We start from the raw sequence: 21133 nt of genomic DNA, 5'->3' as shown, positions 1-21133 counted from the left end.
TTACAAGTTTTCTATAAGATAAATCAAAAGGAATTTATATGAATCAATGAGTATTTTGCAAGTAATCACCAAGTGTTTGATGAAATGCCAAAACAATGCTCCAATGCTAGACGATGATGAAATCAATCTAACCATATGTTTTCAACCAAAGGTATGAAAAAAAACATGAATAGGGACTCAAGATCTACACAAGAATGTTTTAGAACTCACTTGAAGCTCCCTGACTCAGTTGGTCAGAGATTAGGGGTGCGGATCGCCGCCCCTTGACCTCGGTGTGTTTCTCCTCACCCCTTCCTCTGTGTTGGCACAAATCTAGGGAGTTCCAAAACTCCTTAGGTGCTGTCCTGGGAAATTGGAGTCTTCAGAGAGGTGTCATGGTACTCTCTGAGTTCCTCTCGCCACATGACAGGTCTCCCAATACCACAATTAGATTTTTGTCATAAGATACCGAATTAGGGGCCTTCGTTTTAATGGCTTAGGAGGGACCTCCCAGGCTATTCGATGCCTTTGTCGGCCTTGGGGTCCTCTCAGGCAGTCCAATAGCCTTGGTGATCTCCCTCCCCCCCCACCCCCCCGGGGGGCCTGCCCAAAACCACCATCCTACAAGGGCGGCGAGGACCAGGGGTGGAGGTGGACGAAATTGCCCCTGGCTGTCCGATCCTCTTCATTAGGGATCGGACGGCTGCGATTAAATTGTAGGCATGGTCCCTCTTCAAAATTGGTGTACCCCAGCCATGTTAGCATCCTATTCAACATGAATCGTCAGCTGCCCCATCTTATGATTTGCCCATTCATGTGGCCACCCTGTAGGCATCAGTCACGACAACCAATCAGAAGGCCTGAGAAAGAAATTAAAAAGTTAAATAACCCGAGATAGATTTCACTGTCTGATCCTCTTAAAGAAGATCGGATGAATGAGATCATATCAATCTATTTAATTAAAATAGCTCGAAACGACACGGGCTTTGGGCCAGGTGGGCTTGAAGCCCGATCACACTTCTTCTAAGTTTTTTAAGTAGCACAGCCCATTGGGATGAAAATCTTTTGTTCCTTCTTGGCCCGGCCCGATGCGAGATGAAGAAACAGTCAAACATAATCCCATATCAAAAATATTAAAAATATGAAACGCTATAAATTATAAACCGATATAATAGATTGAAAATAAATGACACCCTCTATAACATACGCGGACTTCTCCTTCACCTTTGTGGGCCTGCTGTTGGGCCTCTTGGGGCCTATTTGTGTGCCTTGTAAGCGGGCTAGCTGTTGGGTTGCTGGTATGGTGGTGCTCACCGGCTGTTGGCTGGCTTGAGTGCTGTGCACTTGCTGGCTGGCAGCTGGCTTGAGTACCGTCGGCTCTACCCCCTTCAGCTGGCCACTAACACAAAATTATTATTATTATTATATATATATTTTATATGTATATGATTTTTTTTTATCTCTCCCTTCTTCTATTTCCTTCTTCAAGTTTGAATTATTACCTGCAAAATTATAGACTGACATACTAGATAGAGCATTAATCTCATAATAATTAACAATGTTTTGAACATATTTTTACTATGAAATTCTTAGTCTTGTTAATTATGCAGAAATTAAATTAACAACGCATTGTTTTATCAATTGCTCTATTTAGTGCATGAGATGCAAATTCCTTTAAATTTGAAGATAATACACATGAAATGATTCCAAAATGATCTTAAAATGTGTATGATTGCATGGGTCTATCTGCGCTCGCCGACTATAGGCAGGCTTGAGTCTTTTGCACTCGCCTACATGTGGCCAGCTTGAGTGCTGCTGGTGCTTGACCTGTTTGCTCACTCGACCCTATTTTTACTATTTTTTCACTGAAAATTTGTCCTGTAAAGTATTGAATAACTAGTAGAAAGAAATTAACCCATTAATACTTAAAAAATTTATTTTGCATGAAAATAATTACACTTTTAATTTATGAAAAAATTACATTAAAAGTTTTGTTTTAACCAAAACACTAAATTTAATGCATGAGATTAAAATTCATATAAAGATGCGGATAATGGATAAAATGATCCCAAAACTGACATACTTTCATGATGCATTTAAATTTCATCAAGCCTCTACATACCACGATGCTGGCCACAAACATTATTCAATAGGATGGTGAGATTGCTTATTATTTTAATGGCTTTGCAATGTACCTCTGCTCATCTTACACTTACCTATGCATTTGTGTGTGACTATGTGGCTGCATATACATTGAACCTACTGGACTTTTTACATCATATTACATCAGTACATCCCCATGTGCAGCACCAATGTGTATAGAGAAAAATATATATCTCAATGTAGAAAACCATTCCTATAGATTGATGAATCATAAATTTGGGTTAAAATAGCATTTAAGGTTTATGATTCCAATTTAAGATAGAATGTGCTTCGGAAACTTTACGGGATATTTTTTATGTTTTATGGCATTGACAGGGATTAAACTAAAGCAATTCACACAACACAAAACAAGTAACAAGTCCATTACAACATATACATAATAATGATCAAATTACTAGAGCATGGATCAAATGCATGATTTCTCGATTCATCTAGAGAGGTAGGTTGAACTTTTCATGTGTCCCAGCTCTAGATGTACCCACGCTACCCTCGACATATCGAATATCCTCCATCTTAACAAGCCCTGTTCGTGCTCTTACATCATTGCTACACTGTTCCAGTTGCATTGGGAATGGAGAAGAGAAAATGAGTCAAGGGAAAGGAAGAGGTAGGTTCCTAAACTTTTATGCCCTGGGTAGTTTTTTTTCAAGGCTTTCCCTTATTTATACTAGGTGCAAAATTTTGATAAAATCCCCTAAACTTGGAGTATATATTCCAATGTCCGAGAGGTCATTTGTGTGTGACCCTTTAGGCCAATGTTTCAGACAAATTAATGACTCTAGTGTCCCCATAACCTCTATTTTCCTTCTAAATTAAATATACATATCCTAAAATAGATTAATAATTCACATATCCATTTATTCCCATCAATAGGTCAACCTTTTTGTCTACATGGTACCAAGCTACTCCTCGTGCTCTAGATGATACAAATGAGTGTATTGACTTACTCATGAAACCTTTGCGTCATCGATTACTGTGTAACTATAATCTCTCATGCGTTTGATGCTCCTAGAATGACTTAGGACATGGTCAATAGTCAAACCTCTCATTTGAGATTGTACTAGAGCATTCTGAAATCATCAGATAACTCTTTGTCAATATTTAGTTGTCTTGGCCAAGTACTTCATCACATCATCTTCATTGAGCTTTCTTTTCTCACACTAAGGGACCAAACCTCATTTCGGCCTCTCAATTTTTCTTCAAACTTCCTTGCTGCAGCTGATCTAAGACATCTTGAATTTCTGAGAATGGGGGAGAATGGGGACTCGTATGTCATAGTAAAAGTACGATTGCTAGTCCACAAGATGTTTCTCGTGTCTCGCATGTAACGACCACGTATAAATCCATGATTTGAATCAACCTGATTGATAATTTGGTATAATACCATTCAAGTATTCATACATACCAAGTAAATAAAATCTTTTTTCTAAGGAGCACTGATGGGAACAAATCCTACTATCATTTTAGCACACAATTTGTAAATCAAAAAACAATTATCAAATGTATGTGGTGATGAGTACAGATTTAATACACAAATAGGAAGCCTTGATTTTTCATTAAACAGTTGACTCAGAAAAACTAGGTTAAATTAAATGAAAAGAGACGTGGGTATTAAGATAATATTTACCCAAATAATTTTACTAAGAATTGTAATCCAATTAAGTCAAAATCGATCAATCAGATTAAAATCTGATTTCCAAATCAATGCTCAAGTCAACTCATGCGAGCACATTAACCAAGTAAACTCATTCGTTTTCAAGTCAGACTTTTTTCAAGTTTTAGATTTTCAGTAAGAAGATAATGTAAGGATTATTAGATTTTTTACTTTTCATAAATTTTAAATGAGCAGAAAACTAATGGAGTGTCTAAAGCATCAACTTAGCCATCCCATTGAGGGTCTAAGTGATAATATAACTTTGTGAAAACTATACTTTCACGAACTAGGGAGATAAAAAATAATTATCAAATAAATTAGGGAATTTTTTGAGATAAGATAAAATTAATGTTAATTTGTTAACGTCAAGATTTTAAAAATGGTTGGATTAATGCCATCTGGTCAAAGAGAAGAAAATGGCCAAGAAATTGAATTCAGAGTTGGATGAATGAGTTATGGATGGATTGGGGATGAACAAAAAGTTCCAAAGATTTAAAGTTGCTGCAATTTGGAGATTCATATTCTGAGATATGAATCTCAGAATTCAATGCCCAAAGATCATGACTTGCATGAGGATGGGGTTTTCAAACAAAAATTCGGGGGTAAGGTCTTAAAATAATTTATATTATGGTATATATATGCAATGATGTATCGATTGCCAATGAAATCATGCAATTTGGTTGAGTAACGAGTGAGAAAATGTGCTTGAACTTAGCCCAAAATCTATGGCGAACTTGAGGAAGAAGGGTGACAATCCAATCAAAACCTCTATTTCATTCCTAATCTTATTGTAGTTTTTTAGTTTATTCTAAATCAAAATAAACAAACCATGGGCCTTAAATGAAGTTCAAAGCTTGTAAATCACATTATTCTTTCTTTTTGGAGTATTCTGGATTGTTGGCTATAATTCTCTTTCTTGTTTTGATGGATTGATTTTTGCATCAATACTAGCATCACCATATTAAAAATACAAATCACTCTTTTTTTACCAAAGGTAAATGACTACATGCTCGATTAATCGAGGATTTCTGAGGTGTATTTCTCTTGATGAGAGAAAAAAGCTTAAGTAAACTCATATGAATGTTAGAAATTGCATGGAAACGTTTTTCAATAAACTTGGGCGTTCAAGATAGTTTCATGTGGCATCATGGGAGAGGCCACCTCTTGCACATTATGGGCTCCATAGTGGGGGTCCAAGTCTTGATTATTAGATCATCATCCAATGACTCACATCCTTCCATGTGTAACTACATAGAATTTCAAAATAGTAATCCCATATGGAAATATTTGAATTTCTAGAAAAGTATAAAAAGCTGTTACTGAATGTTAACTCTTCTGTGAAGAGGTAACATTCAGTAACCCCATATTGGTTACTATGGGCCGCCTCCTACCACATAAGTGGCATGCTAACCCCATATTGGTTTGATGTCTGGTTGGAATGCCTCCCCATTGACATATCCACATCAGCTGGTATCGTGGGTCCATGATTATTAAAATTCAGAAATAAAAAATATAACTTAGAAAATTCATAACTTTTATTTTTAAGGTATTTTTAATCAAACTTTCCATGTTTTTAAAAAATTTAATCTTCTTGAAACCCATGCCACCTGAAATAAGTAATTAGGCAGAAAACTGATTATTTACAAGAATCACTAGTTTGAGTTGAAAAGTCAAGATAAGAGAAGTTTGATTTGTCTAATATATTGCCTTTGTCACTTGTTTTCTATGTTTTTTTTAAAGATCTGAAATAACTGAAATTAATAAATGTGATTAGTTTCAAATGGTTTGACTTGGAGAAAGGTCAAACATGAATGACATATATAATTAGGACTTAGTGGAATGGCATGATAGTGGTGAACATATCATAAAATAATGATAACATCCATCATAATAATGAAAATAATGATTAATGTTTAGTTAAAGATGATATAATGAATGCTCAAGATTCATGTAATCATCACACTTTTTCTTTCCTTATTTTGTCCTCACTTATGGCTATGCGATTAACCATGCTCGCCATATGAGTGGGAATATATTTGTTACTCGATCTATTTGGATGTCCTCTAGTATCCTTCAAATAGGAATATTTAGAACACATGATTAATAACCCAGCATCTCCATGATATGATCTCATTACAAGTCTCGAAGCAGGATCATGCATTTAGGAGTTCACGATATGCATCACACGTCCACTATAATGCATACATTATACTAACAAACAATGAATAAGATGTGGAATGTGTGATGGACTTATTAGCCATATATATTAATTTTTAAAAAGATTCCATATGTATTTTCATTATTTGTAGTAGGGAAGAAAAAAAAAATCTAATTAAAATACCTTAACGAATGGTTTGGAAGTTCTATGTTACAATAAATAGAGGTTGGTGAACACAATGCGTAAGAAGTGAAGCAGTGTAGAGCAGAATGTTTAGAGAACATTAGCTGATTGGGGTAGAAAGGGATGACTGATATATAGAGGTGATTAGGCTTTGACATTTTGGACCGGGGACTAGTTGGACCGGACCGAACTAGGACCGAACCAGACCGGACCGTAACTGGACCGAACTTCAGGTAAGGTTTAGGTCCATGCCAAAAAACCGACCGGAACGGACCTTGTCCCACGCACCACCCATCCCCCTCTCCATCGCCCTTCCCATCACCCGCCCCAAGCGCTCATCGCCGCTACTCCATGCACACAATGCCGCCGCCACCCCCGTGCGCCTCCGCCACCCCTCGTACCGGACCGGACCAGGACCGAACAAGACTGGACCAGAACCGGACCGAACTTCAGGTAAGGTTTAGGTCTATGCCAGAAAACCAGACCAGACCAGACCGGGACAGTCAAACCCTAGAGGTGACTTGGGAACTAGAATGAGATTTGTAGATGTCTACCAATGATTCTATTATAGATTGATGGTTTATATGAACTTCAAATTAGTTAACAAACAAGAGGTAGAAGGCTCTCCTCCAATAATATAACCTAGCAAAAAGGAAGAAAAAAATCTGACTTGAGAAAAGTAGACGATCACACTAACCCTGGCCTAGTAGTACTTTTTTGCTTATTACATTTGGTCATATTCACTACAGCTTCAAGCCCTCTATCTTCATAATCAAGAGTCTAACCAAGCAATATTTTGAATGAACAAATCACTCACCAAAACCTAATTTTCCAAGAAATTATAAAACTGTTTACATTTATGTGGGGTGCAAGTGTATATATATATATATACCTATCAGAGGTTATTGATAGATATAAGACATGATGACAAAGCTACTGTCAAATTTTCATGCCAGAAATCCTTATGGATTGCCAACTCACATTTTTTGAATTTATAAGTATGGGTTGTTGATTATTTCACTCGCCTTCTCGATTCAGATAATGGATAGTAATTTTTTCAGCAGAAAACCTAGATTACCTAAAGATTTTTCATTAAAATATGCACTAAAATTCACTTTGATAAGCTTCTAGAGCATCATCAAAGTTGCTATTTATGTCCAAGACCATCTTAAGGTTGATGGGGGGTATATTTCCATATCATAAACTATTGACAAATAGAGGGCAGAAATACAAAACTACCCTCCAATTTAAATATCAAACTCTTAATTGATAAACACTTAACATGTTTTAAAGTTACACAAGTATGCCTTGTTGATTATTCTCTCTCCTTCTTTTCAAGGTTATGGATAATATTTTTTCAGCAGAATATCTAGATTACCTAAATATTTTTCATTCAAATATGCACTAAAAATCCACTTTGATCAGCTTCTAAAGCATCATTGGGTTCGCCAAAAAGTTACAATAATTAGTGTGAAAATGCTCATCTAAGGCTTCTCAATAATAAAATTTTGACACTTTGACGTGAAAAAAGAAACAAAATAAAAGGAAATTAATTATATTAAAATATTGGTTCTTCCTTTGTCAAATCGTGTTGCGCCTTGCATACAATTGTGTTTATTCTGTTGGTGCATTTGTTGCAATTTAGACCCCAAAATTTTCTCCATTTGCAACGTGTCTGACCTGTCTTGTCACATTAATTGAAATTGAAATCAGGACTTTATCATAAAATTTTATTTTAAGTAAAATATTCGTTTAAGTGGATACATCAATGACTGGCTGAGCTAATTATTGATTGCAGCCAATGATTGGATGTCATCTGATGAGACATATTGGAAAAAAAGACAAGATTTCAAATAACTCTCTTTTCCCCTTCTTGCACCATTTCCTCACCAGGTGTGTAATTAATCTAAAATAAGAGGGATAATTAACTATTCATTTGATATTTAAAAACTTAAATTATATTTTAAAAATTTTGAATTTGAAATACTTCAGGATAGGCATGGAATCTAGTTTATAGGTCCTATAATAAAATTTAAATGATAGATGATGAAATGCACAATATTCATGGGTGTTTTAGTTCATGTGAAAAATTACTAATGCTCTAATACGCGGCATGTGATAGACTAGTATTGTGGATGTTACAGTAACTTGGGTATTTATTTCAAATATAAAAGTTATAAAGATAAAAATTGATGAATTTTATCTGATAAGTCTGAAATTTCGTGACATATTCTATGTCATTGTTTTCATTTTGATGTTATTTTAAGATTTAAATATGCATAGATAATGGGAAGGGACAAAGAATAATAGAATTCCAACATTGTCTCAGATTTAAAATATTATCATACATCTCAAGTGAAACAACTCAAACCAGCAGAAATGCAATAAAATAAGATTAATAAATATTATAATATGTATTGAATAGAAAACTTGAATTTTATATGATGCTAATTGATGAAAAAATTTTAATTCAGGTACAAGTGAAAATAAATGGAACAATGCAGATATTTACTACATATGAATTCTTCTCCATGTAAAATCCATTGATTCAAGCCAAGCTTTCTCCCTCAGCATACAGAATCACAATTGTTTTTCTAAACTGTATTTTCCTGGTTCTGACAAGTAATAACACTACATCTGGCACATCCAAGGTTGTTCCCAAGTTCCATATTTCTCCGAGTCTAGCATTGGAGAGAGAGAATGGGTTAATGATTCATACATATAATAATATATCTGATTGTCAGATGAGAATAAAAAGATTCTCTGTGATATTGAGAATATGGGGTGACATGGCCAAGTAAGTAGGAGCTTAGTACCCCACAATATAACTTAAATATAAATTGATTCAATACTAATAAGAATCAACTCAGTCGATCTGTACATGTTTCCCCAGCTCCATAACTAGCCTCAAAAATCCATATCCATCGCCTGATCCACATTATGCCCCATTCCCCACAAAAGATGAACTATGATGTGATTTATTGGACAATTAAAACTTGAAGGCCTTCTTTGCTACTTTTCTAAATATCAGATTAGACAATAAATATCAGAATAAAAAATAAGTAATGAAAATTTATCTTTCAAATAAAATCAATTAATGTTAAAAATGAATCCAAATTTTATTAAAAAAATACTCAAAATTATATAAACATATTATTTATCAGGGAAATTTTAAGTCATACTTAGGTTTATTTTTCTCTAATTGATATGTTAGATTAAATTATCTCTAGTGATATAAAATTAAAAAATAAATATTTATACATGAAATGGAGGAAATGTGTATAAAATAAATTACAACTGGAATTATTCGCAAAATTTTAATATCTAAAATGAGAATAAATGGTATTAAAATGTGTACTATCTATCCATGTTTTCAGCATGTCTTAGTGACCGCATTGAGGGGTACTTAGAATCCATCAGAGACGCCTTGTCTGCCTTCAATATATTCTCCACATCGAATGTATTCTCACAATACAGTTCATTTTGTACCTTCATTGCAAGTTTAATAATATATAAAAATATCAAATCAAAAGATGGCCTCAAATTTCATCTAATGAAACTCAACCAGATTTCTATTTATTTCATTGGTGCCATCATCATTTAATAACTCTAGTGCTTGGGTAAACCAATCAAGGTTAACTCAGGGTGGCCTTGGATTCCCAACGGATGGATGCAATGACAGGGTAAAACATTCAGAGGTGTCACTATTATGAGCCACCTTTAAGAGGTGACATCCAAATGTCATTATAAGGGAATAAACACTAGACTCTCTAAAAAATAAAATTCAATTATTCAGCACCTTTAAAAAAGAGAAAATGACATTTGGATAGCCTGCAGGCTAAGATTTCTACGGAAGAAGTCGGAAAATTATTAAAGTATCAAGCCAATCCATAAAAAAATGTTTCTGAATGTTCTTTATCACAAAATGGCATCAGTACTATATTTTGCCTATAGAGAATACAAAAAGGGAAACCTGGAAGTGTACAAGGAATCAAGGTCACCAAATGAAAACAAATTGAGAGAGAATGTTAGACAGTAACCACATGTTCAAGAAACAAAAATCAAGCAACCAATTTCAAGAGAAAGGGCACCTTATGGAATATAATTTTAAGTCCGAAAGACATCCAGTCAGAACAAGCAGTACATGACCAGAAAGTGAAATCATAGGGGTATAGACAATGTATTGAATATATTTTCAGAGCATAGACAAGGAAAATAACACCCAAGTTCTAAAATATATTCAATCAGTTTCAAGGCTTCCAACGAAGGGTCAATCCCAACCTTACTAAATTCAGTTGCTCCTTTAGCAGGATCCTTGGGATTATGAGTATGGTGTGACTAAAGAATCATTACAAAAATTATTTAACTTTTTTGCCATCACACCTTTTGTTATTCTTTTTCTTTTACAACGATACATGCCAATTGTCCCCTTCCTTCTTTCCACATTGGTCAGCGACAATCACATGGTCTGAAAGGTAATGAAATATTTCAACATTTCATAATATTTCACAAATCTGATCATGCACCATTAATTTTTCTGTAATACCGATTCAAGTGTGATAGATAACTTCCTCAACTGACATGTCATCTAAAGAATACCTTGACAAGACATTAATGCTGCAATTTTCTTTACAAAAGCTCAACAATTCACATAAATACCCAGAAATCAGATCAGGAAAGCACTTAAAAATTACACTTGGCACACCAAATTACACAGCGAGCATAGAGATTCCAAGCATCCATGAACAGTACGAGCTTGAAGAAGCTTGGTCAATGAACTAATTTGTGCCTTTTCCTTACAATGTTACTTTTAGGGTCAGCTGTTCCTGTACCATTCATCTTATACCCTAAGTACCTGACATGTGCTAGATTTCAAAGAAAAAAGATATCAGTGAATAACCTATCGAAAAAAATGGACAGCAACATTATTATCAGAATCTGGCCATGATCAGAATCCAGCGGCCTTGATGTCGTCAATTATTAAGCCATCATGGCTAATATAGTTTGTTTTCTGTGGCTTTATACCCCTACAGTGATAAAATCCAGGTTGGCTCAGTCAGGACTATCCCTTAACCTAATAACCCATGATCCACTTCCACTGGCCTGCTATGTGACCCATTAACCTGAAACTTGCCCCTGTTGGCCAACTCTAGGAACACAATATCCAGATCCAATAAGCCCATATTCCTGCAATAAACAGCAATGAAACCTTCAAATTGATTTTAAGACTTTCATAAGTGAGCGAGTGAGATAGCTGGAACATTGCATGTGATATGGTAAAAGGAAGGCCAATGACAGAAAACAAATATAGACAGCCATGATCTGCATAAATCTCCACAATGAAAAAACATCAGTTTCAATGATTCAAGGGTCAGCCCCATCTCTTCCTCTATTACATGATGTAAACGAGTGACACAAAAACACAGACAGTTGATGCGCTGACCAACTCCATCTGTCCCCAGCCAGCATTTATATACAGGCCAGTGTCAGGCCTTAAGGGAATCTGAGATAGAACAGAGAGAGAGAGAGAGAATGAGAGAGAGAGAGAGAGATGTTTCCCAAAGTCAACTGTCAAGAAGCGTATACGGGAGCAGGAAGAAAGGGGAAGGGCGCGGCAGATGCATAGGCCACCGGTGGCATAGGGCGGTCGTCCTTGTGAGCACGCTGCCTGGGTTTTGTCTCTTCAATCTGGCTGCTATTAATATTCCAACCTTCTATTCTATATTCGTCCTCGGCTGCGTTGACTGTGGCTCTGTGGGGGAGGCGGTGGACTAGGAGAACTGACATGAAGATTGGCAAATAGAGGAGGCTGGCATGGAACATCCGCCGTGCCTTGGCAGGCGTCCTCTCCACCGCGAATGACGCTGCTGCCAATGTCATGCCTGCTGTCAAAATTGTCGACTCCACCGCAAACCACCCACCAGTGAGTCCCCCTGCCATAAAAGAGTTGGAGGGTTAAAGAAAAGAACAAATGATCAGGGAGGGAAGCTGGCAAGCTCACAGTGGTAGGCAAGGTATCCAACTGGAAGAAGATAAAGCGCGTTACGCAGAGACACAAGGGAGGTTCGCCAGCCGGAGGCATCATTGAGGGAGAACATCTTGAACCTGTGGGGGAACATAAATAAAAATAAATTAATACTAGGAAAATAAGTAAAATATTGGTTGTAACCATGACAGGGGAGAATCAGAGCATGGGTTTTGCAAAATAGGAGAAGAATGAGCCAAGAGTTGATGACGAAAAAAATGAACTGGTATGAATAGACACTAAACCAGCGCATTTTCACTCAAACAAATAGTAAAAACTTGGACTTAGAATATTAATCAAGAGATAAAAGAGGAAAAATAGTCAAATCAATAAAAATAAGGTAGAGAGAACTGTTCTGCGTTATTGGAAATAAGACCGAAAATCATGCTCATTTCAAATGGGAGGATTTGGGATAGACATGTACCCTCCAGCAGCATAGTCACTGCGACAGAAGTAGGCCAGGGCCATGAAGTGGGGAATCTGCCAAAAGTACAGAGCAGCTGGAAGAATAAAGCTGTTGGCTGAGATTTCGCCTGCGGCAGCTGCCCATCTGAAATGAGAATATAAAATGATAATAATCCTAATCTTAACATTTCATTAAAAAAGTTTGAAAGGAAGCTGTGGAGTGAGCCTTTGCCTAATATAATACATCAAATCCAAAGAGAGACTTCCTTGAGACAAAAACCAATGAAGCAAGAGGCTTGGCTGATTGGTAAAAACTAGCGTTTCATGTTTTACCCGAATACATGACCCATCTTTGAATAAGCTTAGACACTCTTTGACAAGCAAGTTTAGCTCAAGTAAAAAACATTACTTTTTTTAATAACCTTGATAGCCAAGCCAAGAACCGATAACAAAATACCTATTAGGATACCTCAAAACTTTGGGGCAAACATGGGAGCACAACAGGACTAATGATTTGTATCAATGCCATTTAGACGTCCAGTTTACCATGAACAGAGCACAACAGGATTAAAACGCAATAGAGTACGAAATGGTATCAAATCACGCCATAGTGACGCTGCTCATGGGATTTTAAAATTTTCCCCCCAATGTTTCACATTTACCCAAACACACGGGATCTCAACAATATGTGGCTCTATTGTATCTTGCCTTTCTTGATGACTGTCTTCAGCCATTACAGCCTTAACTCTTACCATGGTTTGGAAATAGGGAATATTTTATGAATCTACTCCTACTGGTCAGCACAGGTCCCTCAGAGCTTTGATAGCGCCGATTGAGAAACAATCAGACCAGATCACAGTAGATCCAGTCCCAACAAAGCTAAAGATTCCAGTCATAAGAACTAGAGTTCAATATGTCCCAATGTGGGATGTGAGGACAAGCCCTGTCCCGACCGACCTCCATCGTCTCTGGATGGGATGCAGGACGTCATGCTGGATGGGACGTCCACATAGGGACCCCTTTCTGTGTGACCAAAATCCTCATCACCAATGTTTCCGGGGAAGGAGATGTACGAGACATAGAGGACGTAGGTTATGCACTGACGTTGTCTCCCCTTCAGAAACCATACTTTCTCCCTTTACCTCTTGTTAGCGAGGTCTTTCACAGTTCCATCTGGTCCTCCATGACCTGCATCCCAAGACTTAGTGTGTCCCATGACATGTTAAACCCCTACTCAGAATTTTGCAAGGCAGATTTGTACAAGAAGAGCAACGAACTGCCGGAGGATCGGGCCTACATGTTTATAAACAAGAACACAATCTTCCGAGTTGGAGAGAGAAATTAAAAAGAAATGAAAAAAAATACTCAGAGAGGGGTTAAGGGACAGAAAGAGAAATACCCAAGAAGTGGGGGAATTGCACCAACGACAGCTCCAACCCATGTATTCACCGGGTGTATTTGTTTCAAGGGAGTATATATAAATGCATATAGAGCCAGATTTGAGGCAGCAAGCCCCGCTGAAAGGTCATTAGTCTGCTAGAACCTTGAAGTAATTATGTTATGCCCAGAAACTCAAGGATCAACAGATAAAAAGGAGTTAATCATAGATCTGATAATAAATGATGAGAAGATCATTCTATAACAACCTTTGCAGCCAGCAAAGCAGTCCCAGAAAGGCCAACCATCGACGCCCACGCAACTGCATGAGGCACAGAAAGACGACCCGAAGGTAAAGGTCTGTTCCTCGTTCTCTTCATTTTAGCATCATTTTTCACCTCAAAAACCTGAAGGGAGGTTAAAAACATGAACATAATTTTCAAAGAGAAAAAATTACATCACGAAGACCCCTCAATTCTTAAATTGATGTGAAAAGATCAACTTCTTACAATTGTTAACTGCCATGGTCTCATCTAAATTGAAATATTTGAAAAAGAGAAAAACTTGGGACCTCTGCGCTAGTTGATAGTTTTGATTCCAAAGCAGGAGAAAGTCCAGACTGACTGATGAAAAAACAACGAGGATGAGAGATCCTTACCTGATTTAAGGAATTGGCCGCGGCTGCTACAGCCATCGTTCCAGCACAAGTACAACACAGCCCCGTCAAGTCTATGACTGTACCACTACCAAGCACAAACCCAGCTCCAGAAGTCGCCACCACAAGCAGGCTGAAGGGAATGAACAAGCATACAACATATACGACAATTTAATGTAAGAATCGGACACCCAGACGAACGCAAATTACGACAACCAGCACAATTGAATGAAAACCATATAATCTACAATCCATCAAATGTAAAAACCAGAAACCCAGAAGATCGCAAATTACGACAACCAGCACAATTGAATGAAAACCATATAATCTACAATCCATCAAATGTAAAAACCAGACACCCAGAAGATCGCAAATTACGACAACCAGCACAATTGAATGAAAAACATATAATATCCAAGCCATCGAATGAAAAAATCGGACACCCAGATGAGCGCAAATCACGAAAACCAGCACAATTGAATGAAAAACATATAATCTACAATCCATCGAATGATGGACTCAGATACCGAGAAGAGCGCAAATCACGAAAACCAGAAAAATTGACCGAAAAACATATAATCTACGATCCATGGAATGATGGAATCGGACACCCATGGAATGATGGAATCACGAAAACCAGCAAAACTGAACGAAAAACATATAATCTACAAGCCATCAACTGACGGAGTCGGTCACCTGAGCTTCGCCTTGGAAAGTTCCCAATAGCATCGGCCAAAATGCCGCGCGGTACCGCCGATCTTCGCCAAATTTTCGGACAAAACAAACCCGACAAGTGGGTTTCTGAGGTGTGGCAGCGGCGCAATCGGAGACTCCACGGCGGTCGAACTGAACGGGGCAGAGAAAAGAGATCTCTTGCGGAGCGCATCGTTGCCAGCGATCGAGGAGAGGAATTTGGGGGCAAGCAAGGACGATGAAATTGCGCCAGAGGATGTGAATAATCCACCGCGGGAAGACGATGCGATCTGCGAACAGACGCCCGCAGCGGCGCCTCTCCACATCGCTAGACTGCAGCGGCGATCTGCGACGAACGCGGATTGAAACCCAAATCAAAGATCAAATTTTTAGAGGTGGGGTTGGCATCCCCACTCCCGGAATGATCATAAAATAGTTGATCACTCTTATATAAATCTCTTTTATACAAATTTTATTTAGGGTAACGAAGAACAGAAATATGTCTTTTCATATATATATATATATATTATATATGCTCTTTCATAAAAATGTAAAGAATTAAACAAACCATAAGATAAGACAAATTATGGTAAGGACTGTATGGCTTTGGTCTGTTCTTTGTTTTGTCAATCCTCTACGTTTTGTTGCCTGCCTTTTTTTTTGAAGAATATATTTTATCATAGAGAAACTCTTTGAATTCAACTTAGAAAATATATTATTTGGATTTCTTTTGTCCCTTTTTTATAGTTTCAACAGCCCGTCTTTGGTTACCCTTTCTCAATTTTTTAGAATTGTGTATAAACTGAAAAATAAGCCAGAATTGATCTTCTGATGAATACTTGAGCCAGTCCCCCAAAATCATCCCACAGGCTGACTGTTTTTTCCCCGATTTATCTAGGTTTTCCTTCTTCCCTTTTAACTTCTTCAATCCTGCATCGAATGGCATCATTATAGATTCTACAGATTCATATCTGTGTTAGTAATAACTTTCTGTAAAAAAAATGTTTTGAAAAATCTCCAATTAATTATCTTCAGAGCAAGGTCAATGAATGTGAGAATTCTAGGCAATAATGATGTCCTCTTTTTAACTTCTTGAACCATGGACCAAAAAACATGATTCCCAATTTGATGAACTGGAGATGATGTTAGAAAAAAAACTGGTATGGAAAAAGTTCTCAAAAGCACCCTAAGGATTTCTTTAGAGGGCGAAATCTCTTGCTTGCTCTTTGTGGTACAAATCTGAACATAGGGCTAAATTTTCCACTATGGACTGCTTTTAACTAAAAGACACAAAGTAAACAGTCAATGCATTTGACATGGGAGAGAAAACTAAGGGAGGGTAACTGATTTAATTTCGAATTTACATAATTACATTTTTCATCATTCATTTAGCCAGAAAAAAGTTAATCATTGTTATTCATCCACAAATTTAACTTCAAAAACATTAATGATATACACATAGAGAGAGACAGAGAATATAGAAAACGTCTTCTTAAAAATAATACAAAGATCTGGGTTTATTCATCTATACCTAAGCTCTGTAAAATAATCCATTAATTTGGATATTTAAGATAGGAGATAAGTCCAAGTTGGACATCACATTTTAATTGTAGAACGATGTATGATTAACATAAATATTGATCAATGACAAACAACATGGTTTCCGACATAACATTTGAATAGTGAATCCTAACTCAGTGTTTGATCCATTGACCAGATGGTCAAACATAAGATGTATTCATATACATAAAGAGAGTCACTCAATGTTTGTGTGAGTTACAAATTGGCAAACATTTGAAGACAGTTCTATTCACATGCATACTTCCTCGTATATATAAACATGCATGATATGATGTCAAAATATAATTTAAAGGTTTGGCATAATTCACTTTGAAACTTTTTCAGTTTTGATTCACCAAATGGTTCATGCCTAGTTTTAGGAAAGGTAAGGGAAAATAAAGACCATGGGTTTAGATGGTTGAGAGTTGAACGTGATGCTGGGTTCCGATATAACATGCATTGTAGTAGGTTGCTATGACCATATTTGCACGTTTATTTGCATTATATTGATTATATATATGTGTGTTATCAAGAATAAAGTAATTAAATTTATTTTTTGAATGATATTTTAAATTTTATCAACATTTAAGTATTTTTAATGTTTTGCTGACATCAAATTCTGAAAGAATATACTTTTTGAGTGAGAATATACTTTTCCCTATATGTTTGGCATTATATTCAAAGAGATATCATTTTTTAAAATATTTCTAATATTTTTATGAATTAATATATATTTTGAAACTATTTAATTTCTCTTTGAATTTTCTGAAATCAGAGGATAGAGAATAATCCAAATTCGAATTTCTCTTAGAGATTGACGATCCAAAAGGCGTTTCTAGATGAAATTTTTACCGGAGCTTTGTTTTTTGTGCCGCTTTCCTTCCATATAGTTGGATATATTTATAGAGCCTTGTGTTTTTGCAAAAACTATCTTTGAACTCACTTCCTCTTAGAGAGACTGATTGAAAGAGAGTGAGGGTTTTGAAGGTCCATGTAGATGTTGTTGGTGTTTTGAATGATTGGGAAAGATTAACAAAGAAGTTGAGAGGCTGAGCTGCATCACAAAAGTGCCTTTATCTCAGACGAACATAAGGATCTAAGGTTAGTCTCTTGCTTTGCATTGGTTTCTCTCCTTCACATATTTTCAATTAAATCTACATCCTTTTTTCATCATCATCTCATTCTCACCACCATCTTCCATATCTCACCCAACCACATACATATCCAATATGGATCACAGCCTCGTCACCTTCATTTCATATAAAACATTAAATCATCTAGTCCATCATCCTCTTCTCCATATCACAGCCACCCATCCATTCTTCTATCACATTCATTAGTTAGATCATTATGATTACTTCTTCCACCATTCAATTCACCATCATCCATCCACATCCACTCACATCCCTTCACCCATTTCATCATTCTATCATCTTATTTTTATTTTACATACATCACCACTTCACATCTTCATCTATCTCACACTCTCATTTCCATTTGATATATTCCTATCTTCCTACATATTCATCATATTATTATTCATGTAATCCTTTCGATATTATACCTATCACCCTCTCACCACCTTGGATTCATCTTATCACAATCCCATATTTCTATGTATCTCCTATCATCTCTCTTGAATCATCATTTCGAGAGTATTTAAACCCAAATATTCATTCCCTATGGAGACAACCTTTGCTCATCACAAACTAGTCAAATTATTTTATGATTAAAGGTTTATAAATTTTTATTTATTAACTCAAATATCAAGGATAAATGAATACTCTAAATTTGAGTTCATCAGGTTCTATGGCCTTAATCTGGATGAAGCACAAGGGATTCTGAAAGTGTAAGACTTGGTACAGAATCCAAATGGTATTTACAAAATGATTGATTGAAACACCTTGATGTGGACTGTATCCATGAGTTCTTGGATCCTCGAGTGAGATGTGTTCATCTGCTCAAGTGTGCATCCTCTAGATATATACCCACGAAATCCCCACCAAGTCAAATAAATTCCTTCACCTTGACAAACCATGTTCATGCTCCATCCTTGTTGTTACAGCATTTGATCACATCAAGAATGGAGAGAAGCCGAGGGGAGAAAGGAGAAGCGGAAAAGGCCTAAAAAGTTCTGGCATGGTGAATTTCATTCAAGAACTTCCCCTATTCATACTAACTGAGTATTTTTCATTAAAACCCAAAAATTTTAAGTATTCGCTTACGACTTCTGAGAGGCCATTTTTGTGCAACCCTCTTGGCCCAAGTATCACTCTAATTAATGATTTCAATTCCCCAATGACCTTTATTGGACCTCAAAATTAGTCGATGTATCATTAAATAGATTAAGTAATGGTTGATCGATTTAACTTCATTGATAGGTCTAGTCTCCTGCCCATTAGGTGCCAAGCTACACCTTGTGCTTTAGAAGATATAAAGGAGCATGTATTGGCTCACTCATCAAATATATTTGTCAACGGTTACCATGTATATATACTCACTCATCTTCTTGACACTCCTAGGATAGCTTAGGATGCGGTAAATTGTCAAACCTTAATTGATCATTCAAGTTGGTACTAATGTATTCAATAATCATCATAAAACTCTTCTCTGATATTCCACTACCTTGACCAAAAACTCCATCGCATTGTATTCCTTAAGGATATCTCCTCTTATATTGAGGGTGGAAAATCCTATCTTGATCACTCAATCATATTTGTGAACTTCTAGTTGCACTCCAACCAAGACAGTCTTGGCTACTTCTTTGTATTTCCAGTACCCTAGTGAGAGATTAGCTATATCATCTTCTTTGAGTCACTCTCCTTTAATACCATCAGAAAATGATCCCATCTTCACCAAAAAATCACAATAGTGAACTTGCCAAATCTGAGCTAGCACAGTTTGGAATCCCCTGATTTGAGAGTTATAGGTCATAGTCAAAACACTACCATCTATCCACACAATATCTTTGGTGTCTCGTATCTAAGGACCACTTACACAAAGGCCTCCCACTATCTATCCTCAACGTCTCCACTAATGGCTAGGAAACTGACCATACTCATTTTATGAGTGATACTATATATTGCCATTCTATCTGGATACTTTGATGTCATTATCTTGTATCCTTTGAATGGTAATATGTATACCACATTGTTAGTGGCTAGTTATCTCTATATTATGATCTCACCATAATTGACTAAGTCAGATCATGTATGCATGAACTTTATTATAAGCATCACACATGTGTTATAATGAATACATTACATTAATAATCACACATGGTATGGGATATGAAGTGTGTGATCGGCATACTAGCCACATATTCTTCCATCACAAGAATGGTCAAAGGAGAGGTCAAATGGAGGTGATGGGGATCTATGAATGATGAGCCATTATAAGACACGATGAAGTAGAGGTGATCATGAGGGATGTAAATGGTAAAAGGAATGACGAGTCTTGGGTATTGAGGTGAGCAGAGAAAAGGAGCTTCAACTTCATAGTTCTTTTTTCCTGGTAGCTGTCCTAAAGGGAGGTCTGCCCTATTGAAGGGGAACATCAAGAAAAAGGAAGGACCTGAATGCCCCTAGAAGCCAAAATATGTGAATTTTCCTCGTTGGAGTTTGTATCCTATGGCGGAGTAATGAGAAAAAGATTATGGTTTAGTTCATCACCAGTGAAGTTATACCTATCAAGGAAACACAAAATCGTGACCACATTTTCTTGCATGATCAACTAACATTAGAATGGATTCTAAAACCGAACAAGAATCTTATGCTGCACCCTAGTCTAGGGAGACAAAAGACAAAATAAGATAAAATATTCTTTTGATGATGAATTATAAGAATCAAAATATTTTTATATTTTTTATAGATATTATGTGACAATCATCCAATCACACATTGTTGTCATATTAAGTTCGTCAAAATAAAAATTTACTCATTATTATTCTCATGTAATATTTTAAATTAAGTTATTGAATACTTGCAATGACTAGTCTCTAAACATATATTCCAAATATTCCAATTATATGAATACTCAAGATAAACATCAAAATATGCAAAAAGAATAACACTACATGATCCAACTTATTCAATAAGTATGGGTGATCATATGGTCACTAATTTAGAAACACTTAAAATAGATGATAGGTGTTTTTAGGGAATATTTTCTTTGAAATGATCCATGCTAATCTGTAAAGATTATTATATATAAATGTCAATTAGGTTGATTCATGTCATGGTTGTAGAAGCGATCCCATGACCTAAGACACTAAGGATAAAT

The 21133-nt window shown here is 36.3% G+C and overlaps 1 protein-coding gene across 1 annotated transcript; it reads right to left on the bottom strand.

The window, feature by feature from the left end:
* Positions 1–11434: 11434 nt before the first annotated feature.
* Positions 11435–15718, bottom strand: COX10 (cytochrome c oxidase 10). The gene is made up of 7 exons (XM_078590530.1): positions 15296–15718; positions 14603–14732; positions 14214–14351; positions 13967–14100; positions 12587–12712; positions 12139–12242; positions 11435–12070 (listed from the first exon to the last, which is right to left on the bottom strand). Exons 1-7 carry the CDS (start codon positions 15616–15618, stop codon positions 11709–11711), a joined length of 1317 nt encoding a protein of 438 aa, XP_078446656.1. The 5' UTR covers positions 15619–15718; the 3' UTR covers positions 11435–11708.
* Between the last annotated feature and the right edge of the window lie 5415 nt (positions 15719–21133).

The sequence above is a fragment of the Wolffia australiana genome, chromosome 19, assembly GCF_029677425.1.
Source record: "Wolffia australiana isolate 7733 chromosome 19, ASM2967742v1".
NCBI classification, from domain to species: Eukaryota; Viridiplantae; Streptophyta; class Magnoliopsida; order Alismatales; family Araceae; genus Wolffia; species Wolffia australiana.
This window is presented reverse-complemented; position numbering and strand designations above follow the sequence as displayed.

Bases quoted from the DNA above. Each gene is read 5' to 3' on its own strand.
- COX10 (XM_078590530.1), bottom strand. From the start codon at position 15,618: ATGTGGAGAGGCGCCGCTGCGGGCGTCTGTTCGCAGATCGCATCGTCT. The intron at 14,101-14,213 runs GTTGTTATAGAA...AGGTTCTAGCAG, and splicing joins CTGCTTTGCTGGCTGCAAAG to ACTAATGACCTTTCAGCGGG. The intron at 12,243-12,586 runs GTACATGTCTAT...GTTCCCCCACAG, and splicing joins AGTGACTATGCTGCTGGAGG to GTTCAAGATGTTCTCCCTCA.